Source organism: Pogona vitticeps, chromosome 1 (genome assembly GCF_051106095.1).
Source record: "Pogona vitticeps strain Pit_001003342236 chromosome 1, PviZW2.1, whole genome shotgun sequence".
NCBI lineage: Eukaryota > Metazoa > Chordata > Lepidosauria > Squamata > Agamidae > Pogona > Pogona vitticeps.
This window is the reverse complement of record NC_135783.1, coordinates 124,287,983-124,310,543: the sequence shown is the minus strand read 5'-3', so window position 1 is coordinate 124,310,543 and position 22,561 is coordinate 124,287,983. Positions and strand designations below refer to the sequence as shown.

Below are 22,561 nucleotides of genomic sequence, written 5' to 3'. Positions count from 1 at the left end.
CACAGGTATTAGCATATGCTAATGTCTTATGCTAATACCTATGCACTAGAGGCTTGTGGGAGGAACACCTAGCCCCTGATGGAGGTCCCACATTGGGGCTGTGCAACCCTGTACTGTGGGAGGTGCAGCCAGGGGGTCACCATGACTTGGGGGGTCAGGGGACAGAAGAGGGTAGGAGATGCAAGGGCTATTCCAGGGAAAATGCCATGCCAGTAGTCTTTCCTCATAGGGCATGGCTTCCATCCCCAGATCATCCTTATTGTCCTCTTCTGAAATTTTTCCAGTTTATCTGCATCCTTAAAATGTAATGTCCCGAATGGGACGCAGTACTCATGATGAGGCCTGATCAGTGCCAAGTAGAGGGGGACTAGTACTTCATGGGATTTGGAGACTTATGTTTCTATTAATGCAGTCTAAAATAGCATATTCAGCTTTTGATCTACAACAATTCCAAGTTCCTTCTTGCTCATAGTACTAATGAGCCAAGTATCTCCCTCCTTCTAACCGCATTGATTCCCCCCTCCTGGGCTGTAGAACTTTGTATTTATCCCTGTTAAATTTCATTCTATTGTTTTCAGCTCAGTTCTTGAGCCCATCAGTCAATACCTTTTTGAATTTTGTTTCTGTGTTCCAGGGTATCCCATCCAATTTTGTGCAATTCATGATAAAAGTATTCCCTGCTTCCTTTCATCCAAGCCATGAATAAAAATGTTGGAAGAGCACCCTCTCTGGGTGTTTTCAAGAACAAATTTAAAACCTGGCTATTTGGACAGGCTTTCCCTCCTGCCGTACAGTGGTGCCCCGCATAGCCCCGTTAATCCGTTCCAGGATTAACGTCGCTATCCGGGTTCGTCGCTATGCGGGGGGGAACACCATAGGAACGCATTAAACTCTGTTTAATGCGTTCCTATTGGGGAAAAACTCACCACTATGCAGGGAATCCTCCATCCGGCCGCCATTTTCGCCGCCCAGTAAGCAAGGGCAGGGCGCGAAAACGCTGCGGGCAGCCATTTTGTTGACCCGGTGGCCATTTTGGAACCGCCGATCAGCTGTTCCCAAAACATCGCAATGCGAAGATCAGAAGTGATCATCGCAATGCGATGTTTTGCCTATTAAAACATCGCAATGCGATCACATTAGCGATTGCAAAAAATGTGTCGCTATGCGGATTCGTCATTAAACAGTGTGCTCGTTAAGTGAGGCACCACTGTATCTTAATTTCTTATACTTTTGCCATCCTAGATTTATAATCCAGGTTTTATTGGTTTTATTGTTTTTAAATTTGTAAACCGCCCAGAGTAAACCTTTGGTGTATATGAGCAGGATAGAAATCAAATCAGATAAATAAATAAATAGTCCAAATAACGTTTTTATGGACATGAAGATAAAATTATTGAGTAAGCATAATCTGTTTTTAATGATCCAACTAGACCAGTATTGCTACCTTTGACTGGCAATGACACACCAGAGTTTCAGACATAATTTTTTTCCTGTCTTTGTTTGGTGTCCTTTGTCATTGCCTGTTCCAGTAGCAATCAGGACTGACCCTGCCTAACTTCCAAAATCTGGCAAAATTGGTGTGTTCAGGGTAGCATGATTTCCAGGGTAAATAGTAGATAAGATAGCTTCAGTATTCAGCATCTGTTGTTCCATATTTAGATTACAGAAATCGCGTGTCATATATTGCTTTATAGTGATTTAAGTGATAGAAAGTCTGAAATCTGTTGCAGGAATGACATCTGCAGCAGTGGCAAATCACCACTGATTAAAAGTTGCCTTTGCCAGTTTTGGAGTGCAAGTTACTTGTATACCGTACATTGAAGTCCTGTGCACTGTGAAATCACTACAGGAAGCCTTTGGTCAGTGGTGATTTGCAGCTGCTAATAACATCATTCTAATTGCATGTGTAGAGCTATGCAACAGGATTTGGGCCAGTATAGAAATGCCTACAGGTTTTAGTAAATATAGCTCACAGTGGTAAGTACCTCTTCCATCCTCCATAATTAACATTACTTTCTTTTAAGAGAGAAGTAAGAAAAATATGTCTAAATGACTGTATTAGATCTAACTATATTAGTGACTTCACTTTTTTTCAGTTGAATACTGAATTTTAAGCCATGTGAAGTTTGCACGATAGTAGCTTTTTAAAAAGTAACTCCTAGCTTAAGTACAAAAAAGTGGACTAAATTTGTTAAAAATCCATTATTTCCAAGGAATTAGATTGAGAACATGGTATAAATGGGAAAGAAGAGATTATTTTTATACTGCAATTCCAAATATAATTGAAAATAAAGATTATTTTCATGAATGGGCTTCAATATAGATCTGGTTATGATTGTACTAGAAATAGTTCAGCTATTATTCTACGATGCCTTGATCTCAAACTATGTTTTCTTTTTATAGCATTGAAGATAATGAGGATGATTGCAAGATGGCTGACCTTATGTCCTACTTTCAGCAGCAACTCACTCTGCAGGAATCGTCTATCAAACTGTGTCAGCCTGAGCTTGAGGTGAATCAGACTCATATTTCAGGTAAGATGCTTTTTATTAGCAGGATGGTTTGTTTGTTTATTTATTTATTTATTTATTTATTTATTTATTTATTTATTTATTTATTTATTTATTTATTTATTTATTTATTTACAATATTTTTTTAGCCGCACCATTGCCAGTGGCTTCTGGGCGGCGTACAACATTAAAACTTAAAAACATTAAAAACATTTTAAGAGACAGTATAAAATAGCATATATTAAAATATTTCTTAAAACATTAAAATTAATTAATTAAAATGCTGGGTGAACAGAAAGGTCTTTGCCTGGCGCTGAAAGGCCAAGAGTGTCGGAGCCATGCAGATTTCTCTAGGGAGGGTGTTCCAAAGTTGGGGGACAACAACCGAGAAGGCCCTATTCCGACATGCCATCCCTTTCACCTCTTTCAAGGATGGCACCTTCAGAAGGGCCTCCTGGCCTGATCTTAGAGGACGGGCAGGCACATATGGAAGAAGGCGGTCCTTTAGGTAACCAGGTCCTAAGCCGTTTAGGGCTTTATATGTCAAAGTAAGCACTTTGAATTGGGCCCGAGCAGCAACCGGCAGCCAGTGTAAATTTTTCAGAACCGGCGTGATATGAGTCCGTGCGGCGGCACCACTTACCAGCCCCGCAGCCCGGTTCTGTGCCAGTTGCAGTCGTCGGACCGTCTTCAAAGGCTGCCCCACGTATAGCGCATTGCAGTAATCCAGTCTGGTTGTTACCAGTGCATGAGTGACTGCTGCCAGGCTCCGCTCATCCAGGTAAGGGCGAAGTTGATATATTCTCTGCAGCTGTAAGAAGGCACCCCTGAACACTGAGTCCACCTGGGCTTCCAAGGTCAGACTGGGGTCAAGGAGCACCCCCAAGCTGCGGACCCTATCCTTTAGGGGGAGTGTAGTCCCGTCTAAGGTAGGGAGATGGCCCTTTAACCTATCTGGCGGGGCACCTACCAGCAGCACTTCAGACTTGTCTGGATTGAGCCTCAGTTTATTGACCCTGATCCAGACCATTATCGAGTCCAGGCACGAGTTCAGAACGGTGACTGCCACACCTGGATTGGTAGAAAATGAGAGGTAGAGCTGGGTGTTGTCAGCATATTGCTGACTCCTCAGCCCAAACCTCCTAACGACCTCCCCCAGTGGTTTCATGTAGATATTGAACAGCATGGGGGACAGTATAGAGCCCTGAGGAACCCCATGACGCAACCGCCATGGGTCAGAGCTACTGTCCCCCAGCACCACCTCCTGGACTCGATCAGCCAGGTAGGAACGGAACCACTGTAAAACAGTGCCTCCAATTCCCATCCCAGCCAGTCTGTCCAGAAGGACACCATGGTCGATGGTGTCGAAAGTCGCTGAGAGGTCCAGGAGAATCAACAGGGATGCATTACCCCTATCTTTCTCCCGGCAAAGGTCGTCAAACAGGGCGACCAAGGCAGTTTCCGTCCCATAATCCGGCCTGAAACCCGATTGAAATGGATCTAGATAATCCGTTTCATCCAGGAGAGCCTGGAGCTGCTCAGCCACCACACGTTCCAACACCTTGCCCAGAAAAGGGAGGTTTGCTATTGGACGATAGTTGTTCACTAGACCTGGATCCAGATTAGGTTTTTTTAGGAGTGGGCGAATCACTGCCTCCTTTAATGGGGCAGGAACCACTCCCTCTCTTAACGAGGAGTTGATGACCTCCAGGATCCAGGTGCAAACTCCCCTGGCAGATTTCTTTATTAGCCATGATGGGCAAGGGTTGAGTTGTGTAGTGGTGGCACGAACCGATCCAAGCACCCTGTCCACATCCTCAGGTCGCAACAACTGAAACTCATCCAATAAATTATGACATAAGTCCGGAGCACTGGACACAACCATGGGCTCTGCATCAACAGTGGAGTCCAAATCTTTGCGAATCTGAGCAATTTTTCCCTCAAAGTGTGTAACAAATTCGTTACAGCGAGCCACTGAGGAGTCCAGGACCTCCACCGAACCATTACGTTGAAGAAGGTCCCGGACCACTCGAAATAGCTCTGCTGGACGACACACCGAGGAAGCGATACGGCTGGAGAAATACTGGCGTTTCGCCAGCCGTATTGCCACAGAGTAGGCCCGATAATGGGCTCTAAGCTGTGTTTGGTCATAGTCGCAGCGATATTTCCTCCATCTGCGCTCAAGCCGTCTCCCCAACCGTTTCATGGCCAAAAGCTCCTCTGTGTACCATGGAGCCTTATAGGCTCTGCGGGCAGGGAGAGGGCGCCTAGGTGCGATCGTGTCAACCGCCCGGGCCATCTCCTTGTACCACAAGGCGACCTGGGCTTCGACAGGAGCGCCAACCATATCAGCTGGAAACTCCCCTAGAGCATTCAGGAATCCTTCAGGATCCATAAGTCTCCGGGGGCGGATCATTTTAATTGATCCCCCACCCCTGCAGAGGGTAGTAGTGGCTGAGAGTCTAAATTTTACCAGGAAATGGTCCGACCATGACAACGGAGTCAAAGATAAATCCACCACATCCAGACCACCATCCCCCTGTCCCGTAGAGAATACTAGGTCAAGTTTATGGCCTTTCTCATGAGTCGGGCCGATGACATGTTGAGACAGCCCCATGGTTGTCATGGCGGCCATGAAGTCCTGAGCTGCCCCTGATAAAGTGGCCTCAGCATGGAGATTGAGGTCCCCCAGTACCAAAAGTCTGGGGGTCCTCACCACCAGATCCGAGATCACCTCCGTCAGCTCAGGTAGGGAGACTGTTGGTAAGCAGCATACATATTTTGTTACTAGGATTACATATTTTGTTACTAGGATTCATGACCTGGAGAGTTAATATTCATTAAAAACATAACAGCTCTTGCAAGAAACATGAAAATACTTAGGCAGGTTTAAAAGGAATCTCATACATTGTCTACTTCAACACTATTTTTGGTGGGAAAACAGGATACAAATTTTAGGAAGCAGTCAATCGATCAGGGCCATAAAAGGTTACCATTCTTCCTTCTCTGCGTACACTATCTGTGGGCTTTATTTAATGTTACAGAAGTGGACCTTGTAAGCTGATGAGAGGTCAAGAAGAGAATCCACTTCATAGAGAGAAGCCCTTCATCAGCTGGCCAATCTCATGTCATATATTTAGCACAGGATGTATGACATAAATATGGAGATGTGCAGTGATTATTTTGTCTTACTGCTATATTTTAATCTTGTCATTTTTATTTTTATATTTAATTTCATAAATTTTCTAATCTAGATTATTAGAGGCTGTTTTGTGAAGGGCAGGACAATCCACTGATTCTCAATACCTGGTGTAAGAATTTACATTGCCCATCTTCTTCCTAGTCTTGGTTTAAATCTTCAAAAATATTCCTTGTGTTAGGAGAGTCTTACATATAGAATTCCTAAAGATTTCTTGCTTGAGCGTATAATCTTCTTGAGTGCTGGCGAGACAGACACACACATATATACAGTGGTGCCTCGCTTAATGATTATCTCGTTAAACGACGAATCTCCTTGATGATTCGGTTTTTGCGATCGCTTTTGCGATGTTCTAATGGGGAAAAAACTGCTTTACGATTATCGTTTCCTGCTTCGGGAACCGCTTTTTCACTTTACGACGATCAAACAGCTGATCGTCGGGTTTCCAAAATGGCCACCCGCTGTGCAAAATGGCTCCCCACTGTTTTTAGGACAGAATTTTCGCTATGCAGGGAGCAGAAAATGGCCGCTCTATGGAGGATCTTTGCTGGACGAGCAGGTATTTCGCCCATTGGAACTCATTGAACGGCTTTCAGTGCATTTCAGTGGGCTTTTTTATTTCACTTGACGACTATTTCGCTCTACAGCGATTTCACTGGAATGGATTAACGTAATCAAGCGAGGTGCCACTGTATGTACACATGCGCACACACACACACACACACACACACACACAGACAGTATATACATATTGGAAGAACAAGATTTTTACATCTGAACGTGTAAGCATACTGTTGACATGCAGAGTAATTACTATACTTTACATATTTGTGTTCAGAGGAGTCAACAGTTTACAGAGAAGTAGCAGTTTGGAACAGACATGCTATGCAAAAAAGCAACACATTTAAAATATCTTAAAGATAACTTTGGTTATTAAAATAGAACACAGTAAAAAAAGTGAGTAATTCTTAGACAAACTCCTAGGAATCACCTGTTTTAGAGGGAAATACCCAGTTAGGCTTTGAGATATATAATCCAATATACTCATTTATTTTTCCATAGTGTTTCCTATGGAGCTGTTGGTGTATATTTTTCGATGGGTGGTTTCCAGTGATCTGGACCTGCGTTCCTTAGAGCAGTTATCGTTGGTCTGCAGAGGTTTTTACATTTGCGCCAGGTACATCTGAAACTCATACAGACCACTTTGTCATATGTATAGTGGTTAATTATTTTTAAAGTATTCACTTCATAAGGACAACAAAAAAGATACTTTAATCACCAACCTGCCTTATACTGTACAACAGTTATCAGAACAAGCTACCATATTTGCCGGCGTATAAGATGACTTTTGTGGCCCCAAAAACATGCCTCCAAGTGGGGGGGTCGTCTTATGTGCCGGGTGCACTTCAGTTGGGCCAGGAAGGAGCCGCCGCAGCTGCTGAGTGGCGCGGGGCCGCGCCGGCAGGGGAGGAAGGCAGGCGGGCAGGTGGTCGGTACGGACGGAGGGAGGGAAGCAGAGCCGTCCATGCCTGAGCAGCCAGAGCCCGCCGCCGCTGAGCCAGCTGCCTGCTTGCCCATCCGCTGCCGGATAGCCGGTTCCCCTTTTCCTCCTCCTCCTCTTCCGCCGCCTGCCCGCTTCCCCTCCTCGTCCTCCTCGCAGCTGAGCCAGCTGCTCGCCCGCGCGCCGCTGAAGAGCTGCTTTCCCTTCCCCTCCTCCTCTGCTGCCACCGCCCACCCAGCCACTTCCTCTCCTCGCCGTCCTGGTCGCCAGCCACAAACTTCCAGGGCGGGCCTGGGCAGAGCCCCGGGCTGCCCGTGGCACAGCAGAGCCGTCTACTCTATATTTTGAGTGGAAATGTTGGGGGGGTCGTCTTATATGCCCAGTCGTCTTGTATGCCGGCAAAAACGGTAGTTAATGGGTATTGTAAAATAAGGAAATTTACATTTTGGAAAATTCTTTCATGACTCATAACTTTAACAATGTTAAGAAATATTTCTGGAAAATGTGACAATATTTCTATTTAGCTTTTGTTTTGAATCATTTGGGTCACCTTGCAGTTAGAGAATTTTAAAATTTAAAATCAAAATAGAAATAAGGCAAACACAGCAGATTATCAGCAATTAGAAAAAGCACAGGTTTTTGTGACCTCTTTTGACATAACAGAGGTCCTCAGACTTTTAAAACAAGGGGCCAGTTCATTGTCCCTCACTGTTGGGAGGGGAGCAGACTATAGTTTGCCTTCACCAGCCAACACAGCTCAAATGGATGGGAGTTTTAGTCCAATCACATCTGTTAAACCTATCACAGTTGGACTTAGCTGCCAACTGCTAGAAAGGGAGAGGGAGAAGCCAAGCAACATACAGCAAAACCAGAGTATTTCAGTCCCTTAAGACAAAAAAAAAAGGTACCACAGCACTTGGGTGTACTCTTTTACTTTTCTCTACGAAAAAGGACTAAAACAGCTGCCTCTCTGAAAAGCAGCTCCTAAAGAATCCCAGTGTGGTGTGGTTTAATGCCTCCATTATTTTGCCCAGTTGGCCAGGACCTGCCAGGAGTGGAGAAACATAACCAACTGAAATATCTCCCTGTCTTCCCACAACAAAAGGAGAAGGGGAGCATGTGCACCCCCTTCCCATTCTCTCTCTCTCTTCCCCCCCCCCCCGGCTGCTCTATCCTTCCAGGGCTTTCTGTCCCCCATGAGGAGCGACAGCTAGGTTTCAAAGGGAAAAGGAAACAATGCCCAATTCACAGTGGCGGTCGGGCCACAGCTTCCTTGACACAGCCCCCGCTGGCAGAGGGATGTGGGAGTGGGGGAGGGAGGCATGTCAGCCAGGGAGCCCCCCGCGGGCCCTCCTGCCACACGCAGTCTGCTGCCGCGGGCCAGGCAAAGTGGAACACCTGTTTGCAATCATCCCGGGAGATGACACACTGGGAGGAGTGGGGGTCTCCCTTCGATAGCCTTCCCATAGAACAGACCTGGGCAAAGTGCGGCCCGAGCATTTGTTCAAGCCCAAGACAGACTGGATTTCTCTCACTGAACAAGGTGAACCTCAAAACCATTTATAGCTTTTTGTCTAAAGTTGATCAGTTGCTTATATTTAACATACCGCAAAAAGACCTCTTTAGTATTTGTGAAGATTAACAAGTTTAAAATAAATACAATCATATCACTGTTTCATTTTATTTTTAAGTAAAGTTGGTTCGGCCCCCGAACACAGTTCAGATTTTTCATGTGCCCCCCTATAGAAATTAATTGCTCACCCCTGCCATAGAAGGTGGTGGTGGGCCACGATGGCCAGCCCAGCACGCATGCGCTCTTCCCTCTGCACACCATGCAACATATACACACTGCTCGCTGCCCCCACGAGCACGTTGCCCATTGTCAACAGTGACGCAGCAGCTGTCCGTCTCTGTGGCCAATCCCACCTCAGCAACACATCTCCTGCCTCCTTGCCCCCACCGGCTTGGCTCAGCGCGCTCTCCTCGCTGTCCTTGCACCCAGAGCAGACGGGGATAGGGGACACACACACATCTGTGTCCTGCTCCAGGCTACCTTTGCGCCCTCGGCCCAGCTTCCCTCTACAAAAGAAAGGTGTGTATGCGCGCGCACACAGAATAGCGCAGCCTGGCTTTCTGCGCACTACACACACGCACACGCACACGCACACACCTCTCTGCCCCAAACCCACCAAGTAACTGCCCCCCACCCCCACTGGAAAGAGTTCCCATCTTATGGTGACCATCCTGAGTGAGTCTCCAGCTCGTTTTACTTCTATGCCCGCACTTCTGCTCCCCCTCCCACAAGCCCGTGCACCTGCTGGGCTGATTAGAAAGGCAAGGTGGGCCAGATGTGGCCTGCGGGCCATAGTTTTGACAACTCCTGTATTACAATATCCTCTTTTGTGGGTTAGAGTCCACTTTGCCAGATAAGTGTTACTCCATGTTGCAGTTAATGTATATGCAGTACATTGTTACCTGTTGAATGTTAACCAGTGGGAGTGAAGTGAAAAACAAAAAAAAACAAACACTAATTGTCATACTGTACTTTTTGTATTACATTTCTTTCTGACCTTATAGTTTAATACTACTACCATCTTTATGTCTGTCTGTTAACACAGAATAACACTTCACTTGGAAACATGTCCCAAGATAACTTTAAAATGTCACAGAATTGTTATTGTTGGAATAGACAATAATAACACTTCTGGAAATATCAGGGGGAAAGTCAGTTTGATCATAGGCCAGTGCTTCACAAACCAATCAAATTTCCAGATTCTTGCATCAAACAAAACTGCTCCATAGGCAGTCCCAGGCAAGTTATTTTTCCTGTTGTTTGGAAAGTTGCAGGAGGTTTGCTATGCTGCTCCATTTGTCTCAGTACATCAGGACTAGGGGACAAGTGACCCCATTAGTCTTCCCTCCTCCTTTTCAAACACTGATCTTAAAGTCCTTCCTACCCTGTTATAAGCCGGATTCTGAGGCTGGATCTACACATGCAGCAGAATGAAGTGATAGTGAGCAGTTCTGAATCAGACTGCTGCTATGGGCGGTATTATTTAATGCTCTCCTTGATTAAAGACATTTAGGCCAGTATCAAGTCCCAAGTAGGGGAGACCCATTGTCTCAGTGAGGTTTACATAAACTGTCTGCTTACTATTCAGAAATCAGTTCAGCAGGTCTGCAATCTAGCTAAGACTAGCAATAGGATGCTGGCCATTAAATGCAAAATGGAAAATTAATAGAGCAGGCAGTCCATTTCTCCCCCATTGTGTTGTGTTACTCAGGCCCTATCCTGAAGACGCCCATTGCAATTGGGGTTTCTTTTTACTTGTGGGAAATTTTGCTATGAGAAGAATTCCAACATGGCATCCACCATGTTGGGCGATTCCATTTCATGTGTAGAATGGGCGTGATGTTCAGGGACTAAATCAGGGGCTGATAATTGGAGAGGGACTGAAGGCCAGTTTTAATTTCAGCTGGCAACTTGGGGTCTGCACTTGCCCCCCAGCACTCCTGAGAAAAAGCTGCTGGTGTGAAAAAGTCTGAAAATTGGCAATGCGCTATTAGCTTCATAGTGGATTTCACAGCTTCTCAGCAACCTTAATTAGCTTAATTGCATGAGGAAGTCTTCCACAGGAGTGTACTTTCTGATTTCCTTCCGTGTAAATTGGAGAAAGTGTAATTCTCAATTATATGTCTTGATTATTAGGAATGGGTTTTGTTGTTGTTGTTCTGAGAACTGACAGTGATTCAGATAGTTTTTTTTTTTAGGTAAGTAACGTATTTAAAGAATGGTTTTACCTGTCCCTCCCTTTCCCCCATGAGTTTCATGGCAGAGCCAGAGAATAAAACCCAGGTCTCCAGAATCCTAGTCCATTTATCCACTGCACCACCCTTGTTATAATCACAGAACTGTTGTCTTCTGATGCTTCAGCAGCTTCTGAACAGAGATGTGGTAAGAAATAAGATGGTCTCCAGTTAATTCTGAAGGAAATCCTATTATAGGAAGTGAACAGTCCAGTTGAAGACTTCTTCATACAATTGACCTGAAGACAAGAGGCCGGAGAGTCGTTCCCCTCCCCCAAATCCTCCCCAGTGTAAAAGGTTCAGTTTATGGATATGGGCTGCCATGGGTTACACAAGTGAAAAAAAATTTGGGAACCACTTGTCTAAAGGACAATATTTGTGTCAGTAGCATGTCTAGTTATCGTATGCACCTGATAGAGACTTCGGGGAAAATGCAGTAAGATTATTGCGTTTTTTCCCTTTGAGAAGACACTAATCTTATTATGAATTTAAAGATTCAATTGAATGAACCCATCTCATCACACCTGAGTGATTTCTTAGTAGTCTTTTCAGTATTTGTGTATGTTAGTTTACATGCTGTCCTTTTCATCAGGGATCCTGAAATCTGGCGTCAGGCTTGTTTGAAGGTTTGGGGCAGGACCTGTAATAAAATGGTTCCTTATACCTCATGGAGACAAATGTTTTTGGAGAGACCCAGAGTTCGATTTGATGGTAAGTAAGACAAAGGGGAGTTGAAATAATAACTGAGAACATCAGAATTTTCATAATTGCAATGGTCTTTTTAAATATCTCAGCTCTGTTTCCCTTCATCATCTGATTCCGATGAGACTGGGGAGGTGCTGAAGTGCTGTCTGGTTTTAGTAAATGGGGCAATAAGTTGAAGCTGAATCAATACAGAAAGGAAACTGGTAGTTCCTAAGCAAAAGGAGTTCGTATGTTTGCTTGTTCTCGGTGGAATTGCACTCTCCTGAAGAAGTAAGAGATCACTTAATGGAAACAAAATCCATTAGAGTGAGGGCATTTCTAAGTAAGCAGCATTACTGTAACAATGAACAATCTCAGCCTTTGGATTTGTTACTGAGAATCTTGGTCTTTGTGCATTGAAAAAAGGAAAACCCCTGGATTCTCTGGTACATAACTAAGAACGGACAAACTTTCTGGGGAAAAAAGTCTTTTCAAACAAACAAGCTCTTTGGAAAAAATAGTTGTCACACTTTTGGATTTATGCTTAAGGTATACAGTGGTGCCCCGCTATACGCTTACCCCGCATGACGTCGAAATTGCTTCACGATGACATTTTTACGATCGCTATTGCAATTGCAAAACTATGGTTCTAATGGGGGAAATCCGCTTGACGTCGATTAGGAGCCTGCATCGCGAACCTTTTGTTCGCTTAACAGCAATTTTTTCCAGCTCTGCAAAATGGCTTCCGTTCACAAAATGGCTTCCCTCCCTTTGCAAAATGGCTGCTTTCCGGAGGGAAGCTTCGCATTACAGCAACTTTGAACAGCTGATCGGCGGTTCTCTATGGGCAGTCTTTGCTGGACGATAAGGTATTTCCCTATTGGAACGAATTGACCGGTTTTCAATGCATTCCAATAGAGTTTTTTCCGCTTGACTACGATATCGCTTAACAGCGATTTTGCTGGAACGGATTATCATCGTCAAGCAGGGCACCACTGTACTAGGAAATCTCTGGTTGGTTTCAGTGTGCCAGGCAGACTTGGGATTTTCTTAGATTGTTTCTTTAGCTTGTGTCATACCAATGAAAAGTTTATTAATGGCTGTAGATTAACTGGAAATGAGGCATTTATTAAATTACTTACATTTTGAATTGCTGATTTACCCACTTATAAACTGTTTGATATTTTGGGTTTATTACAATAGTTATGACTATAGCTGGAAAAATAATAATAGAGAAAAGACTAAAGATCATTGTGTGAACTCTGTGCTAGGAATACTATTGGTTTGTATAAATTTCAGATGACTTTATTAAACATGGACATTTAAAACATTTTATATGTAGACATTAACTGAACACAAAGGTTTATAGTTCACAAGTTTATGCGTAATTTTATATGCTTTTATTCTATCTTTTGCAGGTGTATATATCAGCAAGACAACATATATACGTCAGGGAGAAGAGTCTCTTGATGGTTTCTACAGGGCATGGCACCAAGTGGACTATTACAGGTACGACTATTGCAAAATGAGTGTGTTAATCAATTCTGGCAGGACAGAGGGTACTCCTTGGTCACCCCTGGTCTACATCAGCTCTGTATGAAGCATTCACAGGATGGAATGTAGAGACCAAGTAATCTATTTCCAAGGACATCAGTCAGGGTTTCTGTGTGTTGTGTGCAGGTGTCACAAATGGCCACAGATAAGGCTGCTAGTTGACTGTCTTGATCTAGACTAGAGCAGCGGTCACCAACGTTTTTGGGACCACGGACCATTTTGGGGGTACTGGCTTCGTGCAAGGACCGGTGGGGGGCGGTGCACCCCCACGCTCATGTCACACTCATGGGCCCACTGCCACCTTCTCCCCTGCCAAAAAAAACACACACACACACCCTTGGCGTGGGGGGGGCTGCTGCTGCAAAGGTGATCGGCAGCAGGAAGAAGTCATCGCCTCCCTCCCTCTTTCACGTCAATCGCTACAGCCATCCTTGTCTATCCCTCTCCTCTACCTATGACCGAGAGATCAGGCAGGGCGCTGCTGTTCTTCAGCCTCATGTGTAAAAATGACCTGGGAGCAGCACCCAGGGCTCTTTCACAGCGCACAAAAGGGCTGCTCCCCAGTTCGCGTGGAGGCCAGTCGTGGTGGACAGAGGGAAGGTGGCGGTGCAGCCGCACTCCCCCTGGTCATTGCTCTCGCCGGCGCTGCGCAGTTCATCCCCCACGTGCCCTGATCGTCTGGCTTTCCCTGCCCTACCGTGCCTTCCTGGTTGCCTGCCTGGAAGCATGGGCCCACTGCCCCCCCCCAACACCTCAGCATAGGGGGGCTGTTGCTGCAAAGGTGAAGAAGTTATCACCTCCCTCTCTCTCCCCCTCTGCCTGGCCTATTTTCCACCAGCCGGGGAGAGAAAACGCCGACTTGGGAAAAGGGCCGCCCTGTTGCCTATCCCTGCAAAATGGAGGCCGGGTGGTGGTGCCTTCACCTTTGTACTGGCAATGGTCAGCAGACTAAATCTAGCCTTTTACTCAGCTGGGTTGCTCGCTTGCCAGCATCGGAGGGAGATACGAACAGGCAGGAGGGGGAGGCAGCAAGCCCGCCTCAACCGCTCACGGCTGGGTGGTTTCCCATCCTCAGGCAGGGAGCCGACAGTCTCCTGCCTTGAACTCTCTATACCCAGCCTGACACGGGATGCGGAGTTTCCCCTGCTCTCTGGGAGCGAGGCTGGGCAGAAAGCGCAGGAGCACTCCCTCCCCTTCTCCTTTGTCATGAGAAGAGGTGCCGAGCGGCAGTTGCATTCCACCTGCTCCTGCTTCTCCGAGAAGGCGCCCAATGGCTTCCCGGGAGAACAGCCGAGGAGCCCGGCTGGAAAGCCAGCAGCGCAGATGGATCCACCGGCTGGAGGCAGAGCCTGACGGGGAGGCCATTCAAATTTCCCAGGCTCTTGCCTCCAGCCACTGGGTCCATCCGCGCTGCTGGCTTTCCAGCTGGGCTCCGTGAGGCTGCGCTGTCATTTGCGCAAGCGCACAAGTGTGCGAGCAGGCGCAAACAACCTTTGCAGGGGGGGTGAATGTGTGCGGGGGTGCGGGCAGTCTGTCTTGGCAGCCCGGTCGGGCTTAATCCAAGGACCAGTAATGGGTCGCGGACTGGGGGTTGATGACCTCTGCTCTAGAGTATACAAATTAAAACTTGGAATATGTTGTGTTTAGATGACATCGCTATCTTCCTGTTGATACATTTGCTTGTACTGTTGGAAAGGTTTCAGCAGTAGTTAAGTGTAGTTTATAAATTCTGCCAAATTATGTTTGTTACATTCCTAGGTGAGCTTAGAAACATTGGATAGCTCCATTTTATATTTTCAGAACGTTGAGCTGCCTGTCACAACAGTGTCAATATTGACATAAACCAGTGCTACAAGGTTTCAGGAGTGGTTTCTCTCAGTCTAACCTGGAGCTGTCAGCAATTGAATTGAAGGGTTTGATAAAATATAAAAATTATGCACCCGAGTATGTACAGTGAAGCTTTTAGGGGTTTATTTCTGATCTGAAGTTCCTGCACGATGTTTATAAGGTACCCTTCATTTTTTTCTGGTCAATTTTGACAATGCCGTGCTAGGCAGAGCAATGATCTGACATTATAACGCTGTCCAGTGTTTTTAATGGGAGTAACCTCTGATGCTGCACAAGAAACTGATTGACATAGGAAATCAGGTAAGCTCTAGTGGTCATGCAGGAACATTTAGATTGTAAGGACTAAGTTTTTTTGGATTGCTGCCTTTTTAACCTGTAAGTTCTTCCCAGGTTAATGGTTGCTTAATTTATTAGGTACCTGCGATTCTTCCCAGATGGTCAAGTAATGATGTTAACAACTCCTGAAGAGCCTCAGTCTATTGTTCCTCGTTTACGAACTAAAAACACAAGGTTTGTTTATTTTATGCACCATACACTTTCATTTTAATGCTAATCAAGGGGGTTATAATTTTTTTTAATTGCCCAGCTAGCAGTGAGCAAATAGTGGCTTAAAGGTTGTGCAGTGCCAGGTTTTCACCTTAAAGCAGAGGTCCTCAACCTTTTCCTTACCACGGACCAGCTGAGCCTCTGAGGGAGGTCGGGCGGCCCCTCACGCCAGGGTCGGCACTCCTCGACGCCCTCCACGGTGGGAAATTCAAATGGTGGAGGGCGGAGAGGAGCGCCGAAGACTGACGCGGCAGCCCCGGCAAGCAGGCGGCATCAGCCTGCTGAGGGTGGCGAGGAGTGCCGCCCCTGGCTTTGTTGGAGCCTGGGAGGCGAGCGGCCGGAGGGAGCACCCCAGTCATGCTCAGACTCCCAGGCTGCTGGCACTGGCAGGCACTCCCTCACCCCTTCAAGCATGCACCTGCGCGCATGGGTGGGGTGGGCAGGCACTCCTGCGAACATGGCAAGTAGTGGGGGAGCGCACGCGCACAAGAGACATGCCAAGAACTTTGCAAATGGGGTATGATGGTTCCCAACCTGAGGCTGAGAATACCCCAAGCCAGCATACGTATTCTTTCTGCCTCCTTACTGGGGGAAGTACTACCTCTGTTCCCTTCCTGCTCTAAACGTAAATACTTGCTTGCCTCTCTCTCTCTCTCTCTCTCCCGGTTCTGCACCCCACCCCCGTCGCCGTCGCCGCTGCCAGGAGGAGAGCACCCAGGCCTTGCTCTTCCTCCCGTCTCTCCCCCATCCCCCCACCCCCGTCGCCACTGCAGATGCAGGGAGGAGAGCACCCGGGGCTTGCTCTTCCTCCCGGCTCTCCCCCATCCCCCCACCCCCGTCGCCGCCGCCGATGCCGGGAGGAGAGCACCCGGGCCTTGCTCTCCCTCCAGCTCTCCCCCACTCCAGTCGCCACCGCCACCAGGTCGCAAAGGCAGACCTCCCACCCGCCCCTGCACGCACTCGCCTCCCCATAGCTGCTTTTGCACACGCGAGGGCTTGCATGAAGGGGTGAGGGAGTACTCACGCCTGTGGTGACACGCCCGTGCGCAAATCAGCTGTGGGGAGGGGAGTGTGTGCGGGGGGGGTGAGGTCTCTCTTCATGGCCCGGTCAGGCTCAAGCTGCAGATTGGTAATAGGCCGCGGCCCGGGGGTTGACAACCTCTGCCTTAAAGCACTTTCAACTCTTGCAGCAACATATATTTTAATGGAGTCTTTTCCTTTTGAACCTTAGAACGGATGCAATCCTGCTTGGCCATTATCGCCTTTCCCAGGATACAGACAATCAAACCAAAGTGTTTGCTGTAATGACAAAGAAGAAAGAAGAGGTACACATGAAAGAAAATTCTAGAAACCTAAGTCACTGATTAATATAGCAGGGCAAGAAATAGATGTAGTTTGGAACAATTCTTTTTATGAACAGCCCTTGAATTGCTTTTTGAAAAGTATCCCTTGGATCTAGGAAGATGGCTTGAGACCTTTTCTTAAAAGAAATGGCCTTAAAAGAGAAATGTAAATCCTTTTCTTAAAAAAAATGTAGAAGGGGATAAAGCATTTTTAGATGAAAAGTCATAATTATAAATCCATGGATTGGATGGGTGTATAATTTCGGAACTTCTGGATTATGGCTCATTTTAATCTTACTGTGAGCTTATTGTTTGAGCTTTAGGTAAGAATTCATATATGTTTTCATATATAGCTATTTTTGCATTTATGTACATGTGATTTCATCACCTCATTCTTCTAGAGAGGGGAACAGAGCTAGGTTGGGATTAAGAGATAATAGAAAGAGGTAGGTATTGATAGAGACTGAGAATGTGGGGTATGAGGTAAGCTAAAAGCAGTGGAGGAGGCATTTTGTTGCAGGCTCCCCTGTTATCGACTGAGGATAGTATTGCAGGCTTCAAACACATGGGCAGATTTATTTATTCATTTGTTACTTGCATTTATATCCCATCTTTAGTGAATTAAGGTACCTTACATGGCTCTCCTCCCCATTTTATCCTTCCAACATCCCGATAAATTAGGCAAGCTGGGGGATGATGACTGGACCAAAGTTACACATTTATTGGTCATTGTATGGATTTGAATCTGGATCTCCAAAGAAAGGCTTGTCTTAATATGCTTAAAAACAATGCTACTCTGTATTTTTATATAAATATTTAATGCATTTTAAGAAACACAACATTCCTAAGATCCTCTGTAAGGGGAATGCCTCTGTCATCCCCAGTGGGTTCATCTGCCTCATCCTGATGCCCCCATCAGGACTATTTGGAGACTCCCAGCAGCGGGGCAGCCTCAGGATGTGGATTGTGGGACAGGGTGTCTAAGAAAGAGCAAGAATGACAAGCCCAGAGTTGGAGGGTGAGGCTGTAGGTTAGGTAGAGGGAAAGGAGTTAGGATTAAAGGAGGAGGGTGGAATGTAAGGATCAGAGAGCTTGTTGGAGGCCTGGAAAGAGCTCTCCTCCATCTTTTGTGTTGTGGGGGCTTCATGACCTTAGAGTTGTAACTCTGACAGGCATGTACACATCCTTTTTAACAGAAGTTAAATTAGTGGTATCTTCATTTGTTTTACTCAGATTTCAAAATATGACTATAGTTGGCTTTTGATGGTGATGTCCCAGTGCTTGGAGTAGGCCAGTTAAAAAAATTGAGGATTGGGAATTTGCTCTAAGCATGACTGTGTCTGTTTTGTACATTTTCCACTAATGGAAATACACAGGCAGTGTAATTAATTTTGTGTTCTTAACCTGCTTATCAGATATAGTGCAAATCTCTTATTTCACTTTTTTTAACTGTCCATCCTGTTTCTTTTTCTTATGTAGAAACCAATTGATTACCACAGATACCGATATTTCTGTCGTGTTCCTGTCCAAGAAACTGATCACAGCTTTCATGTAGGGCTACAGCTGTGTTCCAGTGGCCGCCAGAGATTCAACAAGCTCATTTGGATTCATCACTCTTGTCACATTACTTACAGGTAAGTTTTAAGAGGCACAGAAAAAAGGCACAGAAAAAACAAGAGTATATTTGAGTGAGATAAACTCAAACTTCAGGCTTGCTTTGAAAGCAAGTCAATAGACTTCAGAGCAAAGCATGATACTTTCATTCACCTCTTACAGGTGTCTTGAATGAGCGCTCTGCTTAGAGAGAGTCTGTGTTGGGTGATTCTAGTTGGTATCTGAATGTTTTACAGTTCTTTAGTAATCTTATTGAAGTGTGGAGTATGTAGGGATTGGCGCATCTACTCACAATTCTCTGTTAAGTGTCTGTCCAGCTGTGCAGGAGCCTCACTCTGTGTCTGCGGGGGTGGGTGGGGCTTCATTTGAAATGGGACGTAAACTAACTGGCTGCCCATGTGCAGCACCAATGGAGCTCTGGGCAGGAAGTGTGAGATGTTTTTGTAACACAAGAAAACCTTAATGTGGTTGTCTAGAATTATTGAGGGTTGCTGTAATCTTCATAGCATAATATGCTGAGGTGGTTTTTTTTTTTTTGCTATATAGCTGTGCCTTATCACATACAGGTGCAGTTAGGCATGGCATTTACTGTGTGTTCTGGGATTGTACGTAGTCTGCACAATTTTTTTTTATGCCATAGCAAGATAGCTTGTTTTAAAGAAAAACCTGATACTTGAACCTTGAAACTATGCTAATTACCAGATCTGTATGCTTTTTCTCATAGTGGACAATTATGCAATATTTTAGTAATTCATAGCTTATTTTTCTTTTCTTTTTTTCATAAGACAAACAGAAGAATAAAAAATTGCTTTTAATTCTTGGATAACTGTAATATGTGTTCTGCATCATATTTTGTATTTTTTCCTAAAGAATTTCAGCACAAATATGACGCACCCATCTTTTTATGTCATTGTCATTCCTAAATTGTAATTCCATGTATAGAGAAGAGCATGTATGACAACACAGCTTAACCTAGTCCTCTTCATTTTGCCAAAGTAATGCATGAGTAATTCATTTCTATTATCTCTTCTATAGATCTACTGGTGAGACAGCAGTTTCATCTTTTGACATTGACAAGATGTACACCCCTTTGTTCTTTGCACGAGTGAAGAGCTTTACTGCATTTTCAGAAAGGCCTCTCTAAGATGGTCACACCTGAAGAAATTGCATGAAGAGATTACAGCAAACAACACTTAAGTTATATAAATGTGTATATATATATATATTTGAATTTTATTTTAAAATGGGGAATCTTTTTTGAAGAATATATACTGGAAATACATTTGATCTAGGGTGGCAGGGTTATTTCATTTGATTATTTTATTGTTTATGTAGTGAAAAGACTTTGATAACTTAAAAAGGCATTTTGCCATGTCATTTTATGAGCAGATTTATAAGCTCTTGTCTTTCCAGCATAAGGCTTCATCTGCCTATGCACCTTAAGTTCAGGAATTGTCACAAACCTACTGCTGTACATAAGACATGGTGTGTGTACTTTGGGGAAGGCTCGAAATGTGAAGAAATTTGTCCTACATCTGTATGTGGCCTACATACAAAAGTAAATGTTTACTTTGAAATACATGTTTTTGGGTTGCCTTCAAAGATAAGTCATGCATTTCAGTGTAAACCATAGCCTTACGAAAAATGAAACAGATAAACCGAGTAGAATCTCAGCAGTTGCAATGTTTCATATGACCCAGTTGTTAAACCTGTGGATTTTACACTGTAAAAAATGAGGATGTCTAAAAATCAGCAGTCCAGGCGACGTGGGACTGCAACTAACCATCTGTGAGGCATATTAGAAATTGCAGTCCACCACATGTGTGTAGGTGGGGGCTGCACTTTGCCCACCATGGAGTGGAAGATAAGAGAGGGATCACTCTGATGAGTTGGCTGCTCTTCTCTGCTTAATCCAGAAAAGGATTGGTGGAGAAGCAGCAACGGTCAGGAGCACTGAGCCTCAATATGTATTGTTTGAATTTTGTTATGCAAACATGAAGTAGGGCTGTACTTCAAGTGTGTTTATTGTTTGTTTAACCCTTTACCTAACTGCCAGAACTATTGCACATCCCTTGGGTGTTTTGTCACACTAATTGAGCTTTTGCTTTTCGGGACTCCTACAGATGTTCAGGTACTGTCTGCCGCTTCTCCTGCGTATGTACCTTGGGAGTTTGATGCAACTGCTGTATGGCGCTTATTATAAATATGTACTTTCAATCAAAAAACTAAAATTTCTAAATGTTTTTTTATTTGTCAAGTTTGTTTAATGTTTTGTATTCTTTTACAAGGTAGCTCAGCCCTTTAAAATGCTGTGTTTATGTTTTTACCACATGGTTTTTTCTAAGACAGAGTGAAAGGCATGTCATTATCCCATTTCACTGGTACAACACTTGTGTCAGTTAGAATAATCCTTTAAGCTAAGTTGAACTTGATGAAGCCCATCTTATGATCTTCCTTGTCAAGTCGTGATTTGAACTCAGGTTGATGTCCAGCCTTCCTGTCAGCTGCAGCTGTGTAAAGTATACAGGGCTCTGTATAACAATCCAGACTTATGGCTCTTAGCCAGGGGATGGAATTGTTAAAATGTCCTATTATTACAGTAAAATAGTTGGAGGCTTTTTGATTGACAAAGTGGATTTTTGGGGATTTTAGAGTACATATTAGACTGGCTCAGATTTTAAAATTGTTTGAGCTTACCAATTTTTGTTAATTGTTTTTGATTGATACTCTCCTGTTTTACACAAAACTCTTCTTAAAGCTTGACTGTGTCTTTAAAGTGCTTTGCCATGTTGTGTGAGACTGCTGTTCAAGAAATGACGAATACAGCAGTTACCTTGCAAGACAAATGCCTCGCACAATGAAAAACTCGCAAGACGAAAGCATTTTGTGATGTTTTTGGTGACTCGTAGGCGTGTCTTATTACAAGTTTTTTGTCTTGCGAAGTGCAGTTTCCCATAGGAATGCATTGAAATTTAATTAATGTGTTCCTATGGGCCAAAAATTCAGAACAGGTCACTTACCAGGTAGGCTGAACCCCGCTCCTCACAGTGCCTTGGTAGCGTCTGTAACAATGGATTCCTTTTGCCTCTGCCTCTTCCTTTTCCTCTGCCCCCCCCCCAAGCCTGTCCAGGCATCCCTGTACCAAGAGGGCTGGGCTCTGCCCCACCTAATGCCTCTCCGGCCATCCCATGCCAACACAGTGCTCCAAAGTCCACTCGGGCTACTGCCTGAGTAGGTTGCTAGACCTTCTGATCAACAAGCCTGGTGGCTCAGCAGCAGTTTAACTCAGTAGGTAGGCAGAAGCAGGAACAAGGGACAAGAGCTCAGGTCACCCCATTGTATGGATTCGAACTGCTGATCTTCCGCTCGAGAAACCCAGCAGCTACCCTGTTTAACTGCCATTAGTAGCACCTTGCAGTCGGACCCTATTCTCCTGCTGTTGCTGCTGCTTTGACAATCTCAGTTGCCTCCTGGGGACAAACTTAAGTAATTTTGCAGGCAAATGTGATGTTATCAAAACCTACAGTTCAATGCATTCCAATGGGGGGGGGGAATTCACCAAAAATTAATGAAGACTCAGAACAAAGCCAAATTAAGTTTGCAAAGGTTTTACAAGGTGCACTAACGATTCCAAGCATTTTAAACAGTTTTTGAACATTTTAAGACGCACTTAAAATAGCGAAAACGGACATCGCTAAGCAAAGCAAGGTCCCGAACATCGCTATGTGAAATTTCCCCATTGGAAACATCGCTAAACGGAGTGCAAGATCGCTCCAAAAACCTCATCACTAAGCGAATACATCGTTAAACGAGACAATCACTAAGCGAGGCACCACTGTAATTAATTCTTTCTGGAGGCTTGTGTTTCATATGCCACCTTGATGTCAAACACCACCGTCTTGCTCATCGATGTTGAAGATTTCTGCCACTACACACCCACTGGGCAAAGCCTACT

At 44.9% G+C, this 22,561-nt stretch overlaps 1 protein-coding gene across 2 annotated transcripts in view; it reads left to right on the top strand.

The window, feature by feature from the left end:
* Positions 1-20,849, top strand: part of FBXO9 (F-box protein 9) — a 33,307-nt gene extending 12,458 nt beyond the window's left edge. For both annotated transcript variants that reach the window (XM_020813825.3, XM_020813824.3), the window contains 8 exons: positions 2,404-2,534; positions 6,772-6,886; positions 11,610-11,728; positions 13,120-13,210; positions 15,518-15,613; positions 16,881-16,974; positions 18,472-18,626; positions 19,642-20,849. In XM_020813825.3, the coding sequence (XP_020669484.3) occupies positions 2,404-2,534; positions 6,772-6,886; positions 11,610-11,728; positions 13,120-13,210; positions 15,518-15,613; positions 16,881-16,974; positions 18,472-18,626; positions 19,642-19,750 (910 nt within the window). In that variant the 3' untranslated portion in view covers positions 19,751-20,849. The remainder of the gene's footprint in view (positions 1-2,403; positions 2,535-6,771; positions 6,887-11,609; positions 11,729-13,119; positions 13,211-15,517; positions 15,614-16,880; positions 16,975-18,471; positions 18,627-19,641) is intronic.
* Positions 20,850-22,561: the final 1,712 nt, after the last annotated feature.